This window comes from Tyto alba, unplaced genomic scaffold (genome assembly GCF_018691265.1).
Source record: "Tyto alba isolate M040663 unplaced genomic scaffold, T.alba_DEE_v4.0 Super-Scaffold_48, whole genome shotgun sequence".
Lineage (NCBI taxonomy): Eukaryota > Metazoa > Chordata > Aves > Strigiformes > Tytonidae > Tyto > Tyto alba.
In genome coordinates, this window is record NW_024881324.1 from 17179607 (window position 1) to 17195980 (window position 16374).

The following is a 16374-nucleotide window of genomic DNA, read 5'->3' on the forward strand; positions in this document are numbered from 1 at the left end:
CTTTCTTTTCTCTTCAATTTAACCTTTTTATCTCTGCTGTTACAAAGAAGACTTGGACTCTGCTTAGAGATCGGAGATAGTATATGCAGCTTATCATTTCTTGATACTACCTTGTGTGATGAAAATTTATTTTCTTCCATGTCTCAGAAGCCAACCTAGCTCTCTGCTTGCCAGTAGGGGAAACACAGGCTGTTCAGGTTAGCCTTTGGGCACAGCTAGCTTGAAAAATGTAATTTTAAAAATTATTAAAAGTTACCATAACAAAATGATAAGTGAGTTGCAAATTAAAAAAAAAAAAAAAAAAAAAAAAAAAAAAAAAGCTGTGGGTAAGATATAAAGAACTGAAGTCGTTATTTTTGGTAGTCATCAAGTCAGTAGAATTAGTGATGAAAAAAATAGTGGTCACCTGGGTAAATGTGGTCCCTTTAGGAAAAGTCAACATGTAAAGACAAGTCCTGCCTCCCAAATGAATAGGAGATTTTAAAGAAGGCATAAAAGCATGCGATGATGCAGATGATACTGTCTGATGGGTTTCCTAAGAAGCTGTTGGAAAGGCACTCATGAAAGGCTTTTAAAAATATGTTTAAAAAAAAAAAAAAAAAAAAAACCAACCCAAGTGAATACTGTCATACCCTTACAAAATGTAAAGGAATGGCTGAAACCTAAGAAATGAAGAACAGGAGTGAAATGACCACATCTTACAAGGGATGGAGATCACTGGCAGATTTCCCTAGGGATCTTTGCTGAAGTACAGGGTGTTCACATCGACAGCTTAGGGAAGAGGATGAGCAGTGAGGTAGCAGTTTGTTAACAATATCAATTTATTCAGGGTAGCAGGGACAACAGCAGGTGAAGAATTGCACTCTGATTGCAAGAATGCAAGAGTGACTAACTATGGAGTAAAAAAGCAGATGGAATTCTGTGCAGGTAAATTTAAAGGACTAGGCATGAGGAAGCAAAAACAGTCTCAGCTCCACATGCAACTGAACCCCAAACTGATCATTATCACCCAAGCATAGGATTTTGTTGCTGGGATATGTAGGTCAATGAAAATTTCAGCTGAAAGCTCAGTAGTGTTTAAGGAAGAAGACAAATTTAATGTAATTAATTAATAGAAAAGGGAGAGGCAACAAACCAAAAAAGATCTTAAAGCCACTTTAAAGAACTGTGGCTAGTCTTACTTTTTCTTTAGGCATCCTTATCTGGCTGATTCATCCTCTAAGGCATAGCTATAAAAGAGATGCCAGGAGTGGCTGGAGGAAATGCTTAAGCCATTTTCCAGTTCCAAAAAGCCATTGAATGGTGTCACCACATCAAGGACATCAAACAAGAAACTGATAAGAAAAGATCCTGACCCAGAGTGATAATTCTAGTTTTCTTGTGTTATTGTGCCCTTTTGAATTTCCTGTACTAAGTATTTGTTCTTGATTTTTGATACTGAAGGAAAGTTGGAGAAATAGATTTGGGTTTTGTCTCATCTTGACATTCTGTCAGTCTGACAGCCCTATTATAATAATTTTTTAATCTGTTGCTCAGTTGCAAACGTGATAATACTAGAAAACTCAGACACCTACAATTGTACATGTTTTGTGAAAATAAGTAGCCCGTGCTACCCACATGTAGAGACAAGACCATATAAGCAATGTGTTATAAATGCCTCAGCTATTAAAAATGCATATGTCAGAGCTCACATCTTCTTTGAGTGGTAATTATCCAAGACAAAAAGCCACAGGAAACTGTTTTCTCAGTTCAGCTGTCCATGGAACAACTTGTTTACTGTATTCTTTGCCCTTGGTTTACAAAAGCCTTGCTCTTCTCTGAAAAGTTCTGAAACAGTGTCAGTTTATCATTATTTGCACTTCATTTTATTTACAGCTGCAGGAGTCCAATACTGACAGGCAACTCATTGAGACCTCTCCAGTTCTTCAAAAGCTTACAGAGTTTGAGGAAGCAATTGGAGTCATCTTTACTCACGTTCGTCTTCTAGCACGTGCTTTCACTCTGAGAACTGTAGGCTTTAACCATCTGACTCTGTGAGTACACAGCAAGAGTCCTCATGGAGCTCTGTTGGTCCTTCTGTTAGTATCCCAGATTGCTTTATTTGTAAACAAACTCTAGATGTTATATCTGTTCTCCAGAAGAGAATAGAGCAGCTATGTTCGCAAGCCTGCCTGGCTCAGTACGCTGTCTCTCGGTGGATACCTTGCAAAAGACTATCAAAGCTGTCAGAGTGCTCTCCTGTTGTTTCTTCTGAGCTTCCTGCATCACTGATACTTGCACATCACTCCTGAGGCAGTAGCAAAATGTACGTGAAGGTACATTTGGGCAGAGGAAAGAAGTAAAATCATGCTGTTTGGTCCAAGTGCAGCCCTTGTGTTCTGTGGGGTGTAAAGCTGCCAGGCCCTGTTCTAGAGGAAACAGTAGAGCCGTACCAGTGGTTACCCAGTCCAGGATCTCACATGAGTTTAAATCCTGATCCTTTTATTTCTAGTGCATGGACAGACCTTTTTCTGTGTTGAAGTTGTTGCATTTATTAGTTGACTTTCTTATAAGAAATTTCAGGTAAAGGCTTTATCCCATTACAAAGTTGGTGTCAACTGCTCTTCTCCTTCAGTTCATCCTAGATCTGTGATCTAATAATTGTGTTTATATGTAGCTATCCTGATTTTCATTCTCCCTGAAAGTTGGTGTTACAACAGTAATGAACTGTGTTTTTGTCTCATGTGGTTAACACTGCAAAATTGTCTTAAGTGCATTTGGAAATGAGTGAGGCTCACTTTCAGATCACTATTTTAATTTGTGTGTGCATGCTGGTTTTGTTTTTTCCTCCCTGAGTGCTTATTGATTTTGCTGCATTGATGTCTCATTTTTCAGAGGCCACAACCAGAGGATGGAATTCCTGGGTGACTCCATAATGCAGTTGGTAGCCACAGAGTATTTATTCATACATTTCCCCGATCATCATGAAGGGCACTTAACGGTGAGGCTGCCATCAATCATGCTTTCCAAAAGAGCAAGAGTGGGATGGAGACTGGAATTATGGGAGCAGCTAGTGAATTATTCTGGATTGATTAATAAAAGAAGCCTCAGCAACCACTTCTCTTAATAAGGCTTTGTTAATTTTAAGTCATGAGCACTTCAATGAATAGGAAAAAGTGATTTATGAGCCCAGTGCAATAATTTTTGTTCTGTCTGTGAAATGGATCAAAAATTTTAAGGGTGTCAGTGACGAAATTGGGAGATAAGACTAGTTTTTATTTAAAGATGGGTGTTTTAAACCATTTATTTAAGTAAGCATGTCACATGACTTTTTCTTCATGGCTTCTAGTCTGTTGAACCTGCAACCAGGCAGAATTATGTTTCCCGATAATAAGTTTTTACAATCTGTTTTAGTCTGGTTTTCATGTTGTCTTCAATCTGGAGCTCCTGTGGTAGCTTTTTAATTTAATTTTACTATTGTTGTAGTCAACTGTTATTGATTACTCTAGCCTTTAAGCCTCTCATGGTCTCTGAACAACCCAGTTTGTGGATCTTTCAGCAATTTACAGTACTTTAAACATAGGGTGGTAGCATAGGTAGTTTTTTTCCTGAATGTTTCATTTAGTGCTGCAGCTAGACCAGCTGTGGCTTTGTGAGGAAGAAATTTTCTTGGACTTACTTAATTTTTCTTAGTTTTCAAGTTTGGACTAGAATAAAAAAGTAATACATATATCAGGAATATGAGTTGAGTCTTCAGGTTAAAATTAGGAAATAGCACTGTAGGTTTGTTGGCTACTTGGAGTAGTTTTCTCAAATCAATAAAGGGATGGCGATGCTAAATCTCTAGCAGGCAACGTGATTTCAAGAATATGTTTCTTGGGTCTTCTGGGATAAAGCTGTTTACAAGAAAAAAAGTACATGCTCTGATTGAAAGTAATTTTAAGTTTTCTTCAGCAGTTCTTAAGTTTATTTTGCATTTGTATAGATTCTTCTGTACCATTCAAGAGACAGAGTAGATAAAGCTTGAACTTTTGAAGTAGAAGTTAGAAGAAGAGCCTTGCCATATTAATTCTTCAGAGAAACAAAAACATAAGGCAGAAATCCAAGACTGGTGGGTTTTTTTTTGCTTTGTAGGTGACTTTTAAGAATGTCAGAATGTCAGGCATCAGTGTTGTTATGTTAAAATAAATCTTTCAAGAACTATTTGGCAGGAAGTATATGAAATGCTGCTATTAATGGGTGTAAATGCTCAGAACAGTGATCAGAATGTCTCCGTGTTGCTTAATTTAATTAGTGAGTTGACAAGTAGAACAAGTTGCACAGTCCAAGTTTGATGGGAAAACTACAAAGTTAGAGTGGAATGGATGCTGAAAACAAATAAAGAGGTGGAGAAGTAGGCATACCTAGAATAAAATTTCAACTCTGGGGATGTGTGTACAGTGAAAAGAATAATTGTTTTAGAATGTTTTTAAATTTGAGGGCAAATGAAACGAGACGTGAGAAAGGAGACTGATGTGGGATCTGAAGAGAAACAGGAACATATTTACATTCAAAGTAATAACAGAACATTGGCTAAATGGTGTCTGTTGAGAACAATTTTGGTCAAGGATGGGGAGATTCCGCTTGACTGGCAATGCAGTGGCTTCCCAGTGTGTAGTGATTACTTGTGGAGATATATCTGTAAATTAACTATATTTAAGAAAAGGAGAGAAGAATTTAGTCTTGTCTATGTATTTTGAGATAGCCAATTGATCTGCCAAAAAAGAGGATGAAATTTTGTTGGCTGTTGGAAAATACAGCTTCCCTAATACTGGCTTATGCTACAGTCATGGGTAGTGGTATGCTGTGTGAAGATGGAAGAATAAAAATAAAATTGCTTAGTAATTAGAGTTAAGCTCCACTTGAGCATCTGTCACATGTTACAGCATCTGCAATGATGCAGGTTGTGTGTTGCCAGAGTAGAGACTAGCTCTAAAAACGTTGCTGGGCAGACACAGGTAGCATGTCTTCCCTGTATCATTAAGAGGAATTTTGTTTCTTACTAGATCACGCTTGTAAAGGAGGCAAATTCTAATATGGACCAAGATGATAACCACAGTGCTAGAAGCATAACTGGCTTTTCTTTTTCCATCCTCTAATTCACTGTGTAGGGTATATGTTGCTCTTTGTTTAATGATACTACTAATCATGATTACAGGTCCCATCAAAATAAATACTTTGCAAACACAGCAAAAGGGATCTTTCTTCTCCCGTTACAAGAAACAGATTTTTGTCATGTGGTACTGCACTTCTATCTTGTAGCTGGCATATTGTACTTAAGATTTTGTTGGGGAAAGCATTGTTTACTTATCTTAAGGACATAAAAGGGAAGAATTTTGGAATGGAACAAGTAGAAGATGAGTTTAAGCAGCGGTTAGGGAGGTAGGTTATAATCTGCAGTCAGCCTAGTTTATGAAAATCAAATTCTGAGTATCTGCTTCATACATCATTGCCAAACAAATTATGAACATACTGTTCCTTATTTATCTGTTGTCAGAGATGAAGTATCAAGTGCAGCAAATAAATCTTGATTTTCATAAGCTCAGTTGACATGCTGGAGCCAGGTAGCATATAGCTTGGATCTAATAACCTGAGCAAATGTGATATGGAAGACAGAGAGAAAAAATGTGTATGCAGCTTCTCAACTCTAGATTACACATTAACAGTGGACAAGAGAGACATTCTTTCCCTCTCACCCCCACCTCCTATAATATCCCTAAGTTCTTAAATTAATGTTGTTTCATTTAAAGCAAAAAAGCAAACAAACAGGAAAAAAGCTTACCGTAACCAGGGGGTTTGGAAAATTGTACAAAACCCTAAAATTCCACAATACTTCTTTAAACTGCACGGGATTGTATCTTTGGAAGAGCTCTATGTTTATTCAGGCAATCTGCCTAGGTCCAGGGTTAAGCATTTCAGGGAACCCTGCTGGAGGACCAGGTGTCCTGGACATTTTCATATATTGAAAATGTTAGAGCCAGATCTTTGTCAGGGATACATTGTCTCAGCTCTACTGCCTTCAGCAGAGCAAAAAATATTTACAGGCTGTCCTGCTATGCATTTTCTTCTCTGGCCAAATGAAAGGAGTGACTTCCTCATCTGCTTGTTCTGAACCAATAGACTGTCTTGCTTTAATGTGCATTTGTTTTAATTACTGCCTATTTATTTTTTATTTGATGGACACGGCACTGTTCTATAGACTCCAGGGTATTGTATGTTTATGCTTCATGTGGAAAAATATATATAATTGTATATTGCTTAAATTAGAAAAATGCAGATTAGCTTAGATAAGCAAAGCATATCTACAAAAGTAACATGCCTATAGAATAAATAAAATTTGGTGAGAAGAACCAAAACAGAAGGAAAAATCACCAGTAGAAAGCATGAGTAGGTGTTTATGTAAATCATTTGAGGTGTGCTGAAAGAAAATGTCAATAAACTGAGAGGAGTGAGAGGCTACAAGGATAAAAGTAACTTTCTCCCCAGCTGTCTCTACCTTTCATAATTTGATATTGCTAATTGTTGCCATTGAGTGGAACTTCTTTCCATTGCAGTTGTTGAGAAGCTCTTTGGTGAACAACAGGACACAGGCCAAGGTGGCAGAAGAGCTGGGTATGCAGGAATTTGCCATCACTAATGACAAGACAAAAAGACCTGTAGCTCTTCGAACTAAGACTTTGGCTGACCTCTTGGAATGTGAGTTAATTTGGTTATAACAGCTTAGTACTTACACAATTTCTTTTTCCTCAGGGCTTAAGAAATCCATTAGAAATCCCCCAAATCACTATTAAAAATATATGTTCAAGCTTTCAAATTAATTATGCCTATACCTCTGAAAGCCAGATTTTTGAACACTCGACTAGATTTTTGTAGTCTGTATGAAAGCATGAAGGAGACATACTTGCAGATACAAAGTTGTAGGCTTAGAAATTAAGGGGTCATGATGACCAGACCAAAAACACGTCCAGAAAGTTAAAGCTTGTAGTCGGAGTTGAGCTATTTAACAGTCGTTTCAGTGTTTCATGAATATGTTCTTGTCACTGTCGGAAGATAAAGTAGTTCCTTCAGCAGGTGAATATTCTGTGATTCATTTGACTGCATTTTAGGAGGTTTCAAAATGGTCATTCTACAAGAGAGAAAGCTACCTGGAAATTAAATTATTTTTAGTCCATTTATGGAAGTTTGTGCTACTTTCTTTCCAAAGAAAGTGGAAACATTGATAAAGATTGAGCAAAGAAGGGTAATCTGTATTTTGTATATTTTGATATATTTTGTCTATTTTGATATATTTTGTCAGCCATTCAGACCCATTGGCTTATGCCAGATCCTCTAAGCAAATAGAAATAGCACACAAAGAGGAGTGATTTATATCTAAAGTTTTTTGTGGTATGCAGTAGTAATTTATTTGTGAATACCCACGGTCTCCTGGTCAAAATGTGAGATTAGGAGCTGAGTGTTGTTTCTAGCTCTTTAAATGACTGACTGGATTTGGGTAAGTCACTTAGTCTCTTGGCCAACTTTATTCTTTCCTGTGCATGCAGGATAATAATACCTCATCAGATCGCTGCTGTGAAACATAATTGAATATGGCTTTAGAGTACTCAGAGATACTTGTTTCTAAAAGTGCAAGCCATTAATGTTCTCCTTGGATGAATAACAATACTTGTTGTTGTTTTTTTTTCCCCCAAGCCTTTATTGCTGCCCTGTACATTGATAAAGATTTGGAATATGTTCACACTTTCATGAACGTATGCTTTTTTCCACGTCTAAAGGTAAGATCTGTCAGGTTCCTACTCTCCTGCCACTATGTTTTAACACATTACTGTGTCTGGGACTCTTACCACAATCTCTCAATCATAAAAACTTATTTGTTAACTTCTTACAGGAGTTTATTTTAAATCAAGATTGGAATGATCCTAAATCTCAGCTTCAGCAGTGCTGCTTGACACTCAGGACAGAAGGAAAAGAGCCAGACATTCCTCTTTACAAGTAAGAATGGGCATCTTATGGATACAAGCTAATTATTAGTCTGTCTTGTACGTGGAGGAAGATGTTATCAGTCACCCTACGTTTTTACCATAGTTTGTTTTTACTGTAGTTATTCAAGCCTTCTACTCTCTTTTTGCCTGAAGATGGAAAATGTTGAACTAATGTTTTCAAGTTTTAGGTGTTTTAAGCTGTTACAAGATAAAAGCGGCATTTTACCTTGTCTGGTTCCAAGGGAAAATATAATTTTTATGTTCAAATGGAGTATTTAATTGACATCATTCTATATTTGTTCTTCTTTTAATGTAAGGAATAGCAATATTTTAAATAAAATTAATGGAACAATGGCTGTTTGGATGTGAAGTCAAGATACCTCCATACTATTTCAGTAGTAGTATGAAGTTTCTCTACACTCTACATTATTATTCAGACATAATAAATGCCTTGTGTTACACATCCTTGTTGTAGACTCTGTTTCTAATCCACTGAGTCAGGCACTGAAGAGCAGCACAAGTTTTGGACATTTTCACTGCATAATTCAGCCCACTTATGTCCTTCTGTTTAAGTGATAGAAGAGCTCAGGGCAACGAACCTCTTAACTTGTACACCTCAGATAGCTGAAGCTGGATGGGGTGGATATCCCTTCTCTCTTGGAGTTATAAAATTGCATAATAGCTGCTTCAAAGAGTCAGGAATAAACTTAAGATTGTATATTGCGTCCATATCCATTCAATTAATGTAGGAATGGGTCCAATGGCAGCCCCCAGAAGAAGAGAGAAAGGCTATGAAAGTTCTAGGCTTGTGTTGTTGGCATTATTTTATGAAAAAGGTATGAAGAACGAGAGTCTGTTTGTCACATTTACTGAAGTAAAGTTTTCAATGAAATGTAGCAGTTTAGTTCTAGTGACAAAGAGTGCACTTCAGAAATGTATTTGCTTTAACACTGCAACTGGTGCTCTGCAAATGTGACTCCTCAGAGTCTCTGTATGAGTGCTCACAGCTTTGTTTGAGTGAGGAAGATAAATACAATAAAAACAATTCCTGATTCTCATAAAACCCACTGAGTATCAAGTACCAAATGTTGGTTTTGTTTTGCTGTGATGATAAATTGATTTTTATAGTACAGCTTAGAGATAGTAATATGCTGTTATCTTCCTATTATCTTGTTAAATTCCTTTTCTTGGGGTTGTCTGTTTCACTGCAGTCAGTACTACTGCTTTTATATTTGGATGGGTTTTATTTACTCTTGTCACAGCACACAGAGTACTATAGTTAGATACTTTTAAAATTGATGTGAAATTGGTGCTCCTTCCAGAAATAAACAAGGGAGTGGACAGAACTTGAGCTAACAGTGGGTAGAGATTTGGGACAGCAGGAAGAAACAGCAGAAGCAGCAATTCATTGCATGTCTAGGCAATTATCTTTTTTCCTCTTTAAATGGTTGTTGATGCATATCCTAGACATTAGCTCAAATTGGAAGTTTGTTTTGTGAAAAAATGTAACTTTTCAAAGCTGATGGAAAATTTTTTTTGTACTGCGATAATTGAATATTTAGAGAGCTACCAAGTCCAATATAAAGTCCTTTTAAACCTTGCTAACTGCATTGCTCTCAAGGACTAAAATTTTAGTCCACACAATAATCATAGTGGCGTGATTATTTACAATTGCACAACTACACACAATTTATATGACTTTATTACAAGTGTTTAAGCACTTTGTATATAGTTTGCATTTTTGCTTATAGGTTAAAGTTTTAATTTTCTTGTGGTGCTCCGGAGTGAAGCCAGAGGAATAAATATAACCAATATAAACAAGGTGCATTTTATGGAAATTTCTCCTTTTTATTGCACACCATACTCGTAATCTGTGGGTTAGTGTGATTTATACAGGCATCTTTCAACCCTTGATCTGTGCTTTGCACTAATTCCACTATATGTATTGACCAGACTGAAAGCTTGGTGATGTATGTGCCACAAACAGATTCTGTTTTTTAATACTTCCTGCTTGAATAAATCATACCTTTCTTATTTCAGGACTTTGCAGACGGTGGGACCATCTCATGCCAGGACTTACACAGTAGCCGTTTACTTCAAAGGTGAAAGAATCGGATGTGGTAAAGGCCCAAGGTATAGTGAAAAATTAATTACATTGTGTTGAAGTTTGAGTGTGACTGTCCAAAATGACTAACCGTGGAGATAAACAAGTGTGTGGTTGACCTTAGCAATGGAAAGCTACAGAGCCTTCTTCAGCCTATTCTGAGTTTCTGCCTCAGGAACGCCTGAAGGGTTCAACGTCTGTACACTTTTGGGTCTTAAGTTTTTTTTTTTATGAACCTGCCTACAAGGTGGCTAGCAATGCTAAACGATTTGTGGCTCTCAGACTAGAAACTGCAGATAACTTCTGGGAAATAGTGACTTTAGCTTTGCTACTGGATTACTGTCCATCTTAAGCTGGTAAGTTAACGGTGCAAGGTTCGCAGTTGTTTGGGGTTTTTGCTGATCTTATTACTTCTAGGCAATTTAGAACAGTTTCTAAAGTTGCAAAGACTTCAACCATGAACCCCAAAGACCTCATCGTACTTTCTGCTACTAAATCTGGTGGTGGATATAAAAATATCACTGGTTTTATAGTGTTCACACCTCTGATTTTGTTCTTTTTTTCTCTCAAGTAAAAGCAAATGCTTCAGTGAAGAATGGACTAGAATATTCTGTTATTGTTATTGATCCAAGCTTAAAAATATTCTACTGGAGCTTTAGTGCTATTGCTCACATATTTATGGAACGACTGATATGTCATACACTCTGGGACTTACTAGCTACTGGTTATCCGAAGAGTTTTATTACAGAAGAGTAGCTGGTGTTCCACTTTGTCAGAAATTTTAGTTTATTCTGTACAATTTGTATCTCATGTAACATGCTTTTGTTTGGCTCTCACAGTATTCAGCAAGCGGAAATGGGAGCTGCGATGGACGCACTTGAAAAATGTAAGATATTTGGGCAACAGATAAAATAATTTATAGCTTACATCTTTGGTCTGTAGTGAGCTGAGATGTAGGTTTTGTGGGGGATAAGATTTGAACAGAATGCGTATGTTGAATACTGTCAGCTTTTGAGCAGCAGATTTTCCTTTCAGTACTTTCAAGACAATTTTCCAACAGCTGAAGTTAATATGATACCTGGCATATTTTAAAAGGGAGTTGATCAGCTACAGAGATTGCAACTCAGAGGGAGCCCTGTGCAGTTAAGCGTCATTAAGATTTTTCATGCTTAAATATGCAGTGGGATAAGACTGCTTGGTCTCTGACAGTGTGGTTGTCTCATCCTCTAATTTAGGGGAGGAGGAAAATTACTTTTCAGTTGCTGATGTAGAAAATAAAATTTGAGCTTAGATTATACAGTAAACTAGGCTAAAATCTGGCCAATGTAAGTCAATATTTATCTGTTAAGAACACCTTATATCAGCTGAGGATCCAGTGATCTGTGTATGCATCTCAAAATTACGCACAGGATAGCCAGTGTGGGAGCAGTCCTTCATTGCAATGGAGTCTCAGATATGAAAGGAATAAGTGTATGCAAACTTCTTATACAAAAGAACTCGGGTCAGTTTAGTTAAAGTGCCAGGTGTCGATGTACTGTAAGCCAAATAGTTTACAAGCATTTCATGTGGCAGAAGTGCTTTATTGAGAAGAACATGGGAAGGAACATTTTTTTCATTTAATTCAAAGACATGCAGTTCCTCAGATGCCAGAGGTTTTTAATGTGTTATCTCTACATCTGGAAATCCCTGGGCTTAAAAATTTCAGAAGACAATGAACCCCTGTAATTCAGAAAGTTTTTTTTATACCCATCCCTTAGGCATATACTTCATACCACTGATAAATTTGACAAGTAGGAAAATGTAACTTCCTTTCTCCACTGAAGATCTGCAATACATTACTGAAGTTTTCTTAGAATGTTTTTTCACGTGACTGTATCTCTACTCAGAGAGCGGTGAGCTTCATCTCCTATAAGTCCAAGGACTTCACAGCTCTTTTCTGACACGTATTTGTTTGAATACCATAGACCTCTAGAGGTCTCTACTCCAACCCCCCCTCAAAACAGAGCCAACTCTCAAGTTAGGTCATGTTTCTCAGTGCCTTGCCAGTCAAATTTTGACTGTCTTTAGGGGTGGAGGCTCCACAGCCCCTGTGGGCAACTGTTCTATTATATATATCTTTGTGGAGTGGAGTCTTTTGTTTATTTTTTTAATGCATAAGTGGCTAACTTCAAGTAAAAGTAGTTTTTGTGTACATGTTTATATATATGATAGCCATGATGAGTTTACTACATAAATTTCCTTCTCAACATCTTAAATGGATTATAAACAAACAGCTTGCTATCAAGCCAAGTTCTTCAGATTTCTTAAAGAATCACTTTACCGTCACAGTGCTGAAAATCCGATGTTCGTTTTATGGTGCACATGAGCAACAAAATATCCCAGAACTCCATTAAACAAAGCACTAGTGTTTTTAAAAACAACAGCCTTTTTAAAAACGATTTTCTTTTGTTGAGATTGCTTTCTGGTTTAAATAAATACACCCTCCTATGCCTGCATTGTAAATAACTGATGAATAAAATTTATTCCTGTAGTATATAATATGAGGCACAAATTTCACCAGCCAGTCAAACGAAGTAGTAGAAAGTCATTCTGCTCTATCACAAACTCCTGCAGATTATGTGGCTTCTGCACCGTGTTTTCTAGCTGAACAAATCTGTGCTGCCTGGGACCCAGAAAGAGAAGGAAAATGCTTGGTGCCAAGGGACTCCTCCCTGAGGAGCCTCAGGTGAATTCTCATGGTAGCCAGCTAGAGAGAGAGCAGTCCTTTGCTGAGACAGACATCTCCCAAATTTGCTTATGACTTTAAAGGTCAGTGTAGTAACCTTTGCATTCATCTCGGACACAGGTAGGTAGCCAGTGCTGATCCCAGAGCTCTGTGTGATCCCAGCAGGATTTACCCCCAGCTGCAGTCTGCCATGTACTCTACCACCTCTTCGTTTTCTGACCAACTGGAGGGTGCAGGTCTGCAGCACAGAGACACCGATGAATGTCAGCACCCTGCTCATGCAGAAAATGTCATACTCTGTCAGCTGTGCACTAAATTGAGAGCAATTCTGATCAATTATATAAGCTGGTTTTACAGCCTCCATTCTAACTAGTGTACATACATACCAGCCAATGGACAAATGTCTGAAATCAGAAGCATCCATCCTCCTAGCCATTTCTCTATCACCTCAGCCTTGTCTAGTCTGTTTTAGCCAGTCTTCACTCATCCACGCTCTTAGGCTGTGCTAAGGCTGTATTCTGGTACATATCCAAGCATTAACTTTTTCAGGAACAGATTTTACTGCATTCCATTTTGTTACACTATTACTTTCCCATTAGGAACCCTGCCATAATGTGGGGCATCTAGTGGATTCTGCGTGGTCTAAAATAATAATAATGGAAACATCTGTATGATGCTTGGAACTGGTGGCTCATAAATTTTGGAGTGAGAACAAGACAAAAAGCCCTGACAGCACTGACAGTAGTCTCACATTCGTCTTTCAGTATCGACCACCTGTTGCTAAGGGAACAGAATGTAAAATCCAGGTAATACCTGGCTGTGTTGCTATACCAGGATTTTATATTTTATTTTTGTGACGGTATTAGATTTGTCAGTGCTTTGTAGCAAGGGAAGCAGATGCGGAAAACACAAAGAAACCAAAGTCTTACGAGACACAATCCTGATTTACTATGGATTATTAGAAATAAATGAGTTAAAATGGTAATAATGTTATTCCCCCCTACCCCTAATCTCATTTAAGTTTTTTTTTTTTAAAAAAAAAAAAAAAAAAGAAAAAACAAAACCAAAACAAAAAACTGAGTCTTTCTGTGTTACCAGTTTGTTTATTAATGTAAAATATTTCTCCTTGTGTCAGATAACTTTCCCCAGATGGCCCATCAGAAACGGTTCATTGAACGGAAGTACAGACAAGAGTTGAAAGAAATGAGGTGGGAAAGAGAGCATCAAGAGAGAGAGCCAGATGAGACTGAAGAAGCAAGGAAATAAAAGGAGGGCACAGAAGCAGTGGCATATTTACTTACTTAATAACTCTGACTGTGGCCTACAGAGACCTAACCTAGTTTCTTGCAGATGATGAATGAAGAGTGCCTGTTGATATCAAATAGAAAACCATAATCTCTTCTTTAAAAAGCGTGTGTATATATAGTATTTCTTTGGTTTTAAGTGCAAAGTTTGTTTGGCTTTTTATTAACATTTGGTTTTAAATCCTTTTAATTTTTATGAAAAATTGTGGGATTATTTTTATTATTTTTACTGTCTTGTATGAAGTAATAAAGTATTAATTTCAAAAGCCTGTAGGAGGAAAAGCTGTTTAACAGTTGTCTCCTATATCCAAATGCTGTTTTGTCAGTGACAAGCAAAGTTATTGCATGAACTCCACCGTGGAGGGGGAAAGTGTTATGAGAAACTAATTCAGCAGAGCACTTAAGCATGTGCCTAACAAGTTTTGCAGCTAAATGTAATTCTTGACTCTGCTACACCAGAGCCATAAACTTCAGGTCCTTTTACAGAAACTGATAGAGTAATTTAAACAAAGGAGATACTCAGTTTTGTTTTAAACAGTGGATTCCACATCTGGAATGTGACACAGGTGTGTGTGGAACTTTAGGGGGTTTTGTCTTTAAATCTGTATAATAAAACTCTAAGAAAAAGAAAAGAAAGGTAATTATGAAGCAATAGAATAACAACTTTTTTCACAGAAAATGTACTGAGTTTACAAGTTTAGCATCATTCTCAACTTCTTGTTCTTTCAAACTGGTGTCTACTTTAATGGTTTCCTTTGTCCAGAAGATACCAGTGTGACCATAACAGTTACATGGTGTATTAGAAACTCCATAAAGGTGCTGTTCCAGATAGGTTCATTGCAAACTGTTTGCATACAAAGGAAGACTTTGTCCCCAAGGTATAGTTCAAAGGTGGCATACAGTTTTAAGTTACCCAGTTTCCTTGATTTTTGGTGCCTGGGGCTTGTATTAGAGAGACAGATGTTTCTTCTATAAAAGCTCTGAATGGTACCAAAAGTGGAACATCCACTTCGTCTATTGGTGTTTTTTTCCACTGGTTATCTGGTTCATTGTAGATGTTGGTGTGTTGTTCATACTTTTCATTTTCCTGCTTCAAGCCATCCATTTCCATTATGCTGAGTTATTAGTTAAAACAGTCCCTTAGTAAATACTGTGTAGTCATTTCTCTAGCTTTCTTTTCCAATAGGTGAAACAAGATACAGCTCTTGTTTTCCTCAACTGTGCATCTTATTACTGCTTCAGATCCTTTTTCATGAGTCATTTACGCATCTTTCCAGATGTGAGTAGCACAGATAGATGTGATAAGATACCAGGCAGCTTCATGAGCATGGATGCACAAGTCTGGCCCAAAGAATTCATACAGACTCCTGAAAGAAAACTTTTGCCTAATGGCCACACTGCGCTGAGCAACTAATTCAGCAGTTGTCTGAAGCACCTTTCTTTAGCTGTGTGATGGGCATCCATGAAAGCACTTTATTGCAGGTGCCAAAGTAGACACAAGTGTAGCTGAAAAGTTCAGACTGCCCAAATGTCTTCCCAAAGTTTCACTTCTAAGCTAATCAATACGTGTAGTTTCATAAGCACATTTTTGTACACATGCAATGTGAGATACACTTAAATGTTGTTTTTTAAAAACTTGACCCCACAGCACTACCTCACTTCCTCCAGCTTCTGTGATTGCTTTTTTTTAATGGATTGTTGCTTTAAATACATTTCAGAGGATGAAAGGAGAAAAAAAATGGACAAAAAGCAAACCAAACATTCTGTAATTTAGAGAGTGATAATAAACCATTAAAATATAAAGGAGGGGATAAAAATAACAAGTTAAAGGCAAGGAGCTACTCTCTGCTGGATGCCGCTGTTCTTTGACTTTTGAGATGTTATTGTAACTCCTTATAGCTTCAGTCTAAATAAAAAGCTGAATGGCAGCAGGCTTGAAAAGCAAGCAGCAACAACTCCCCTGCCCTCAAGTCTTTTGTATTTCAAATTCTTTTGTATAATTGCCCATCTGCTTCTAGCAGTAGGCTTAAACGGTGCATTGGTAGAGGGTTAAAGGTAATTGTATACACCATTGTTTTATTCTTCCCTCTTTACTGTGACCAGATTCATGTGTTTATCGAGTAGAATGTGCAGTGACTTCATTTTCAGGTGTATGGTTGCTTTGCAAACTTCTCTCATATCTGATATCACCAGAGTACCCCAGTGGAATTCTTAGCTCACAGTTTAACATTACTTTAATTCTTC

General features: G+C 37.3%; 1 protein-coding gene across 3 annotated transcripts in view; it reads left to right on the plus strand.

Moving 5' to 3' along the window:
- Positions 1-15937, plus strand: part of DROSHA (drosha ribonuclease III) — a 74592-nt gene extending 58655 nt beyond the window's left edge. For all 3 annotated transcript variants that reach the window (XM_042806766.1, XM_032991916.2, XM_032991917.2), the window contains 8 exons: positions 1876-2033; positions 2875-2980; positions 6573-6714; positions 7708-7790; positions 7904-8007; positions 10038-10130; positions 10941-10987; positions 13962-15937. In XM_042806766.1, coding sequence (XP_042662700.1) covers positions 1876-2033; positions 2875-2980; positions 6573-6714; positions 7708-7790; positions 7904-8007; positions 10038-10130; positions 10941-10987; positions 13962-14092 — 864 coding nt within the window. In that variant the 3' untranslated portion in view covers positions 14093-15937. The remainder of the gene's footprint in view (positions 1-1875; positions 2034-2874; positions 2981-6572; positions 6715-7707; positions 7791-7903; positions 8008-10037; positions 10131-10940; positions 10988-13961) is intronic.
- The last annotated feature ends 437 nt before the right edge of the window (positions 15938-16374 follow it).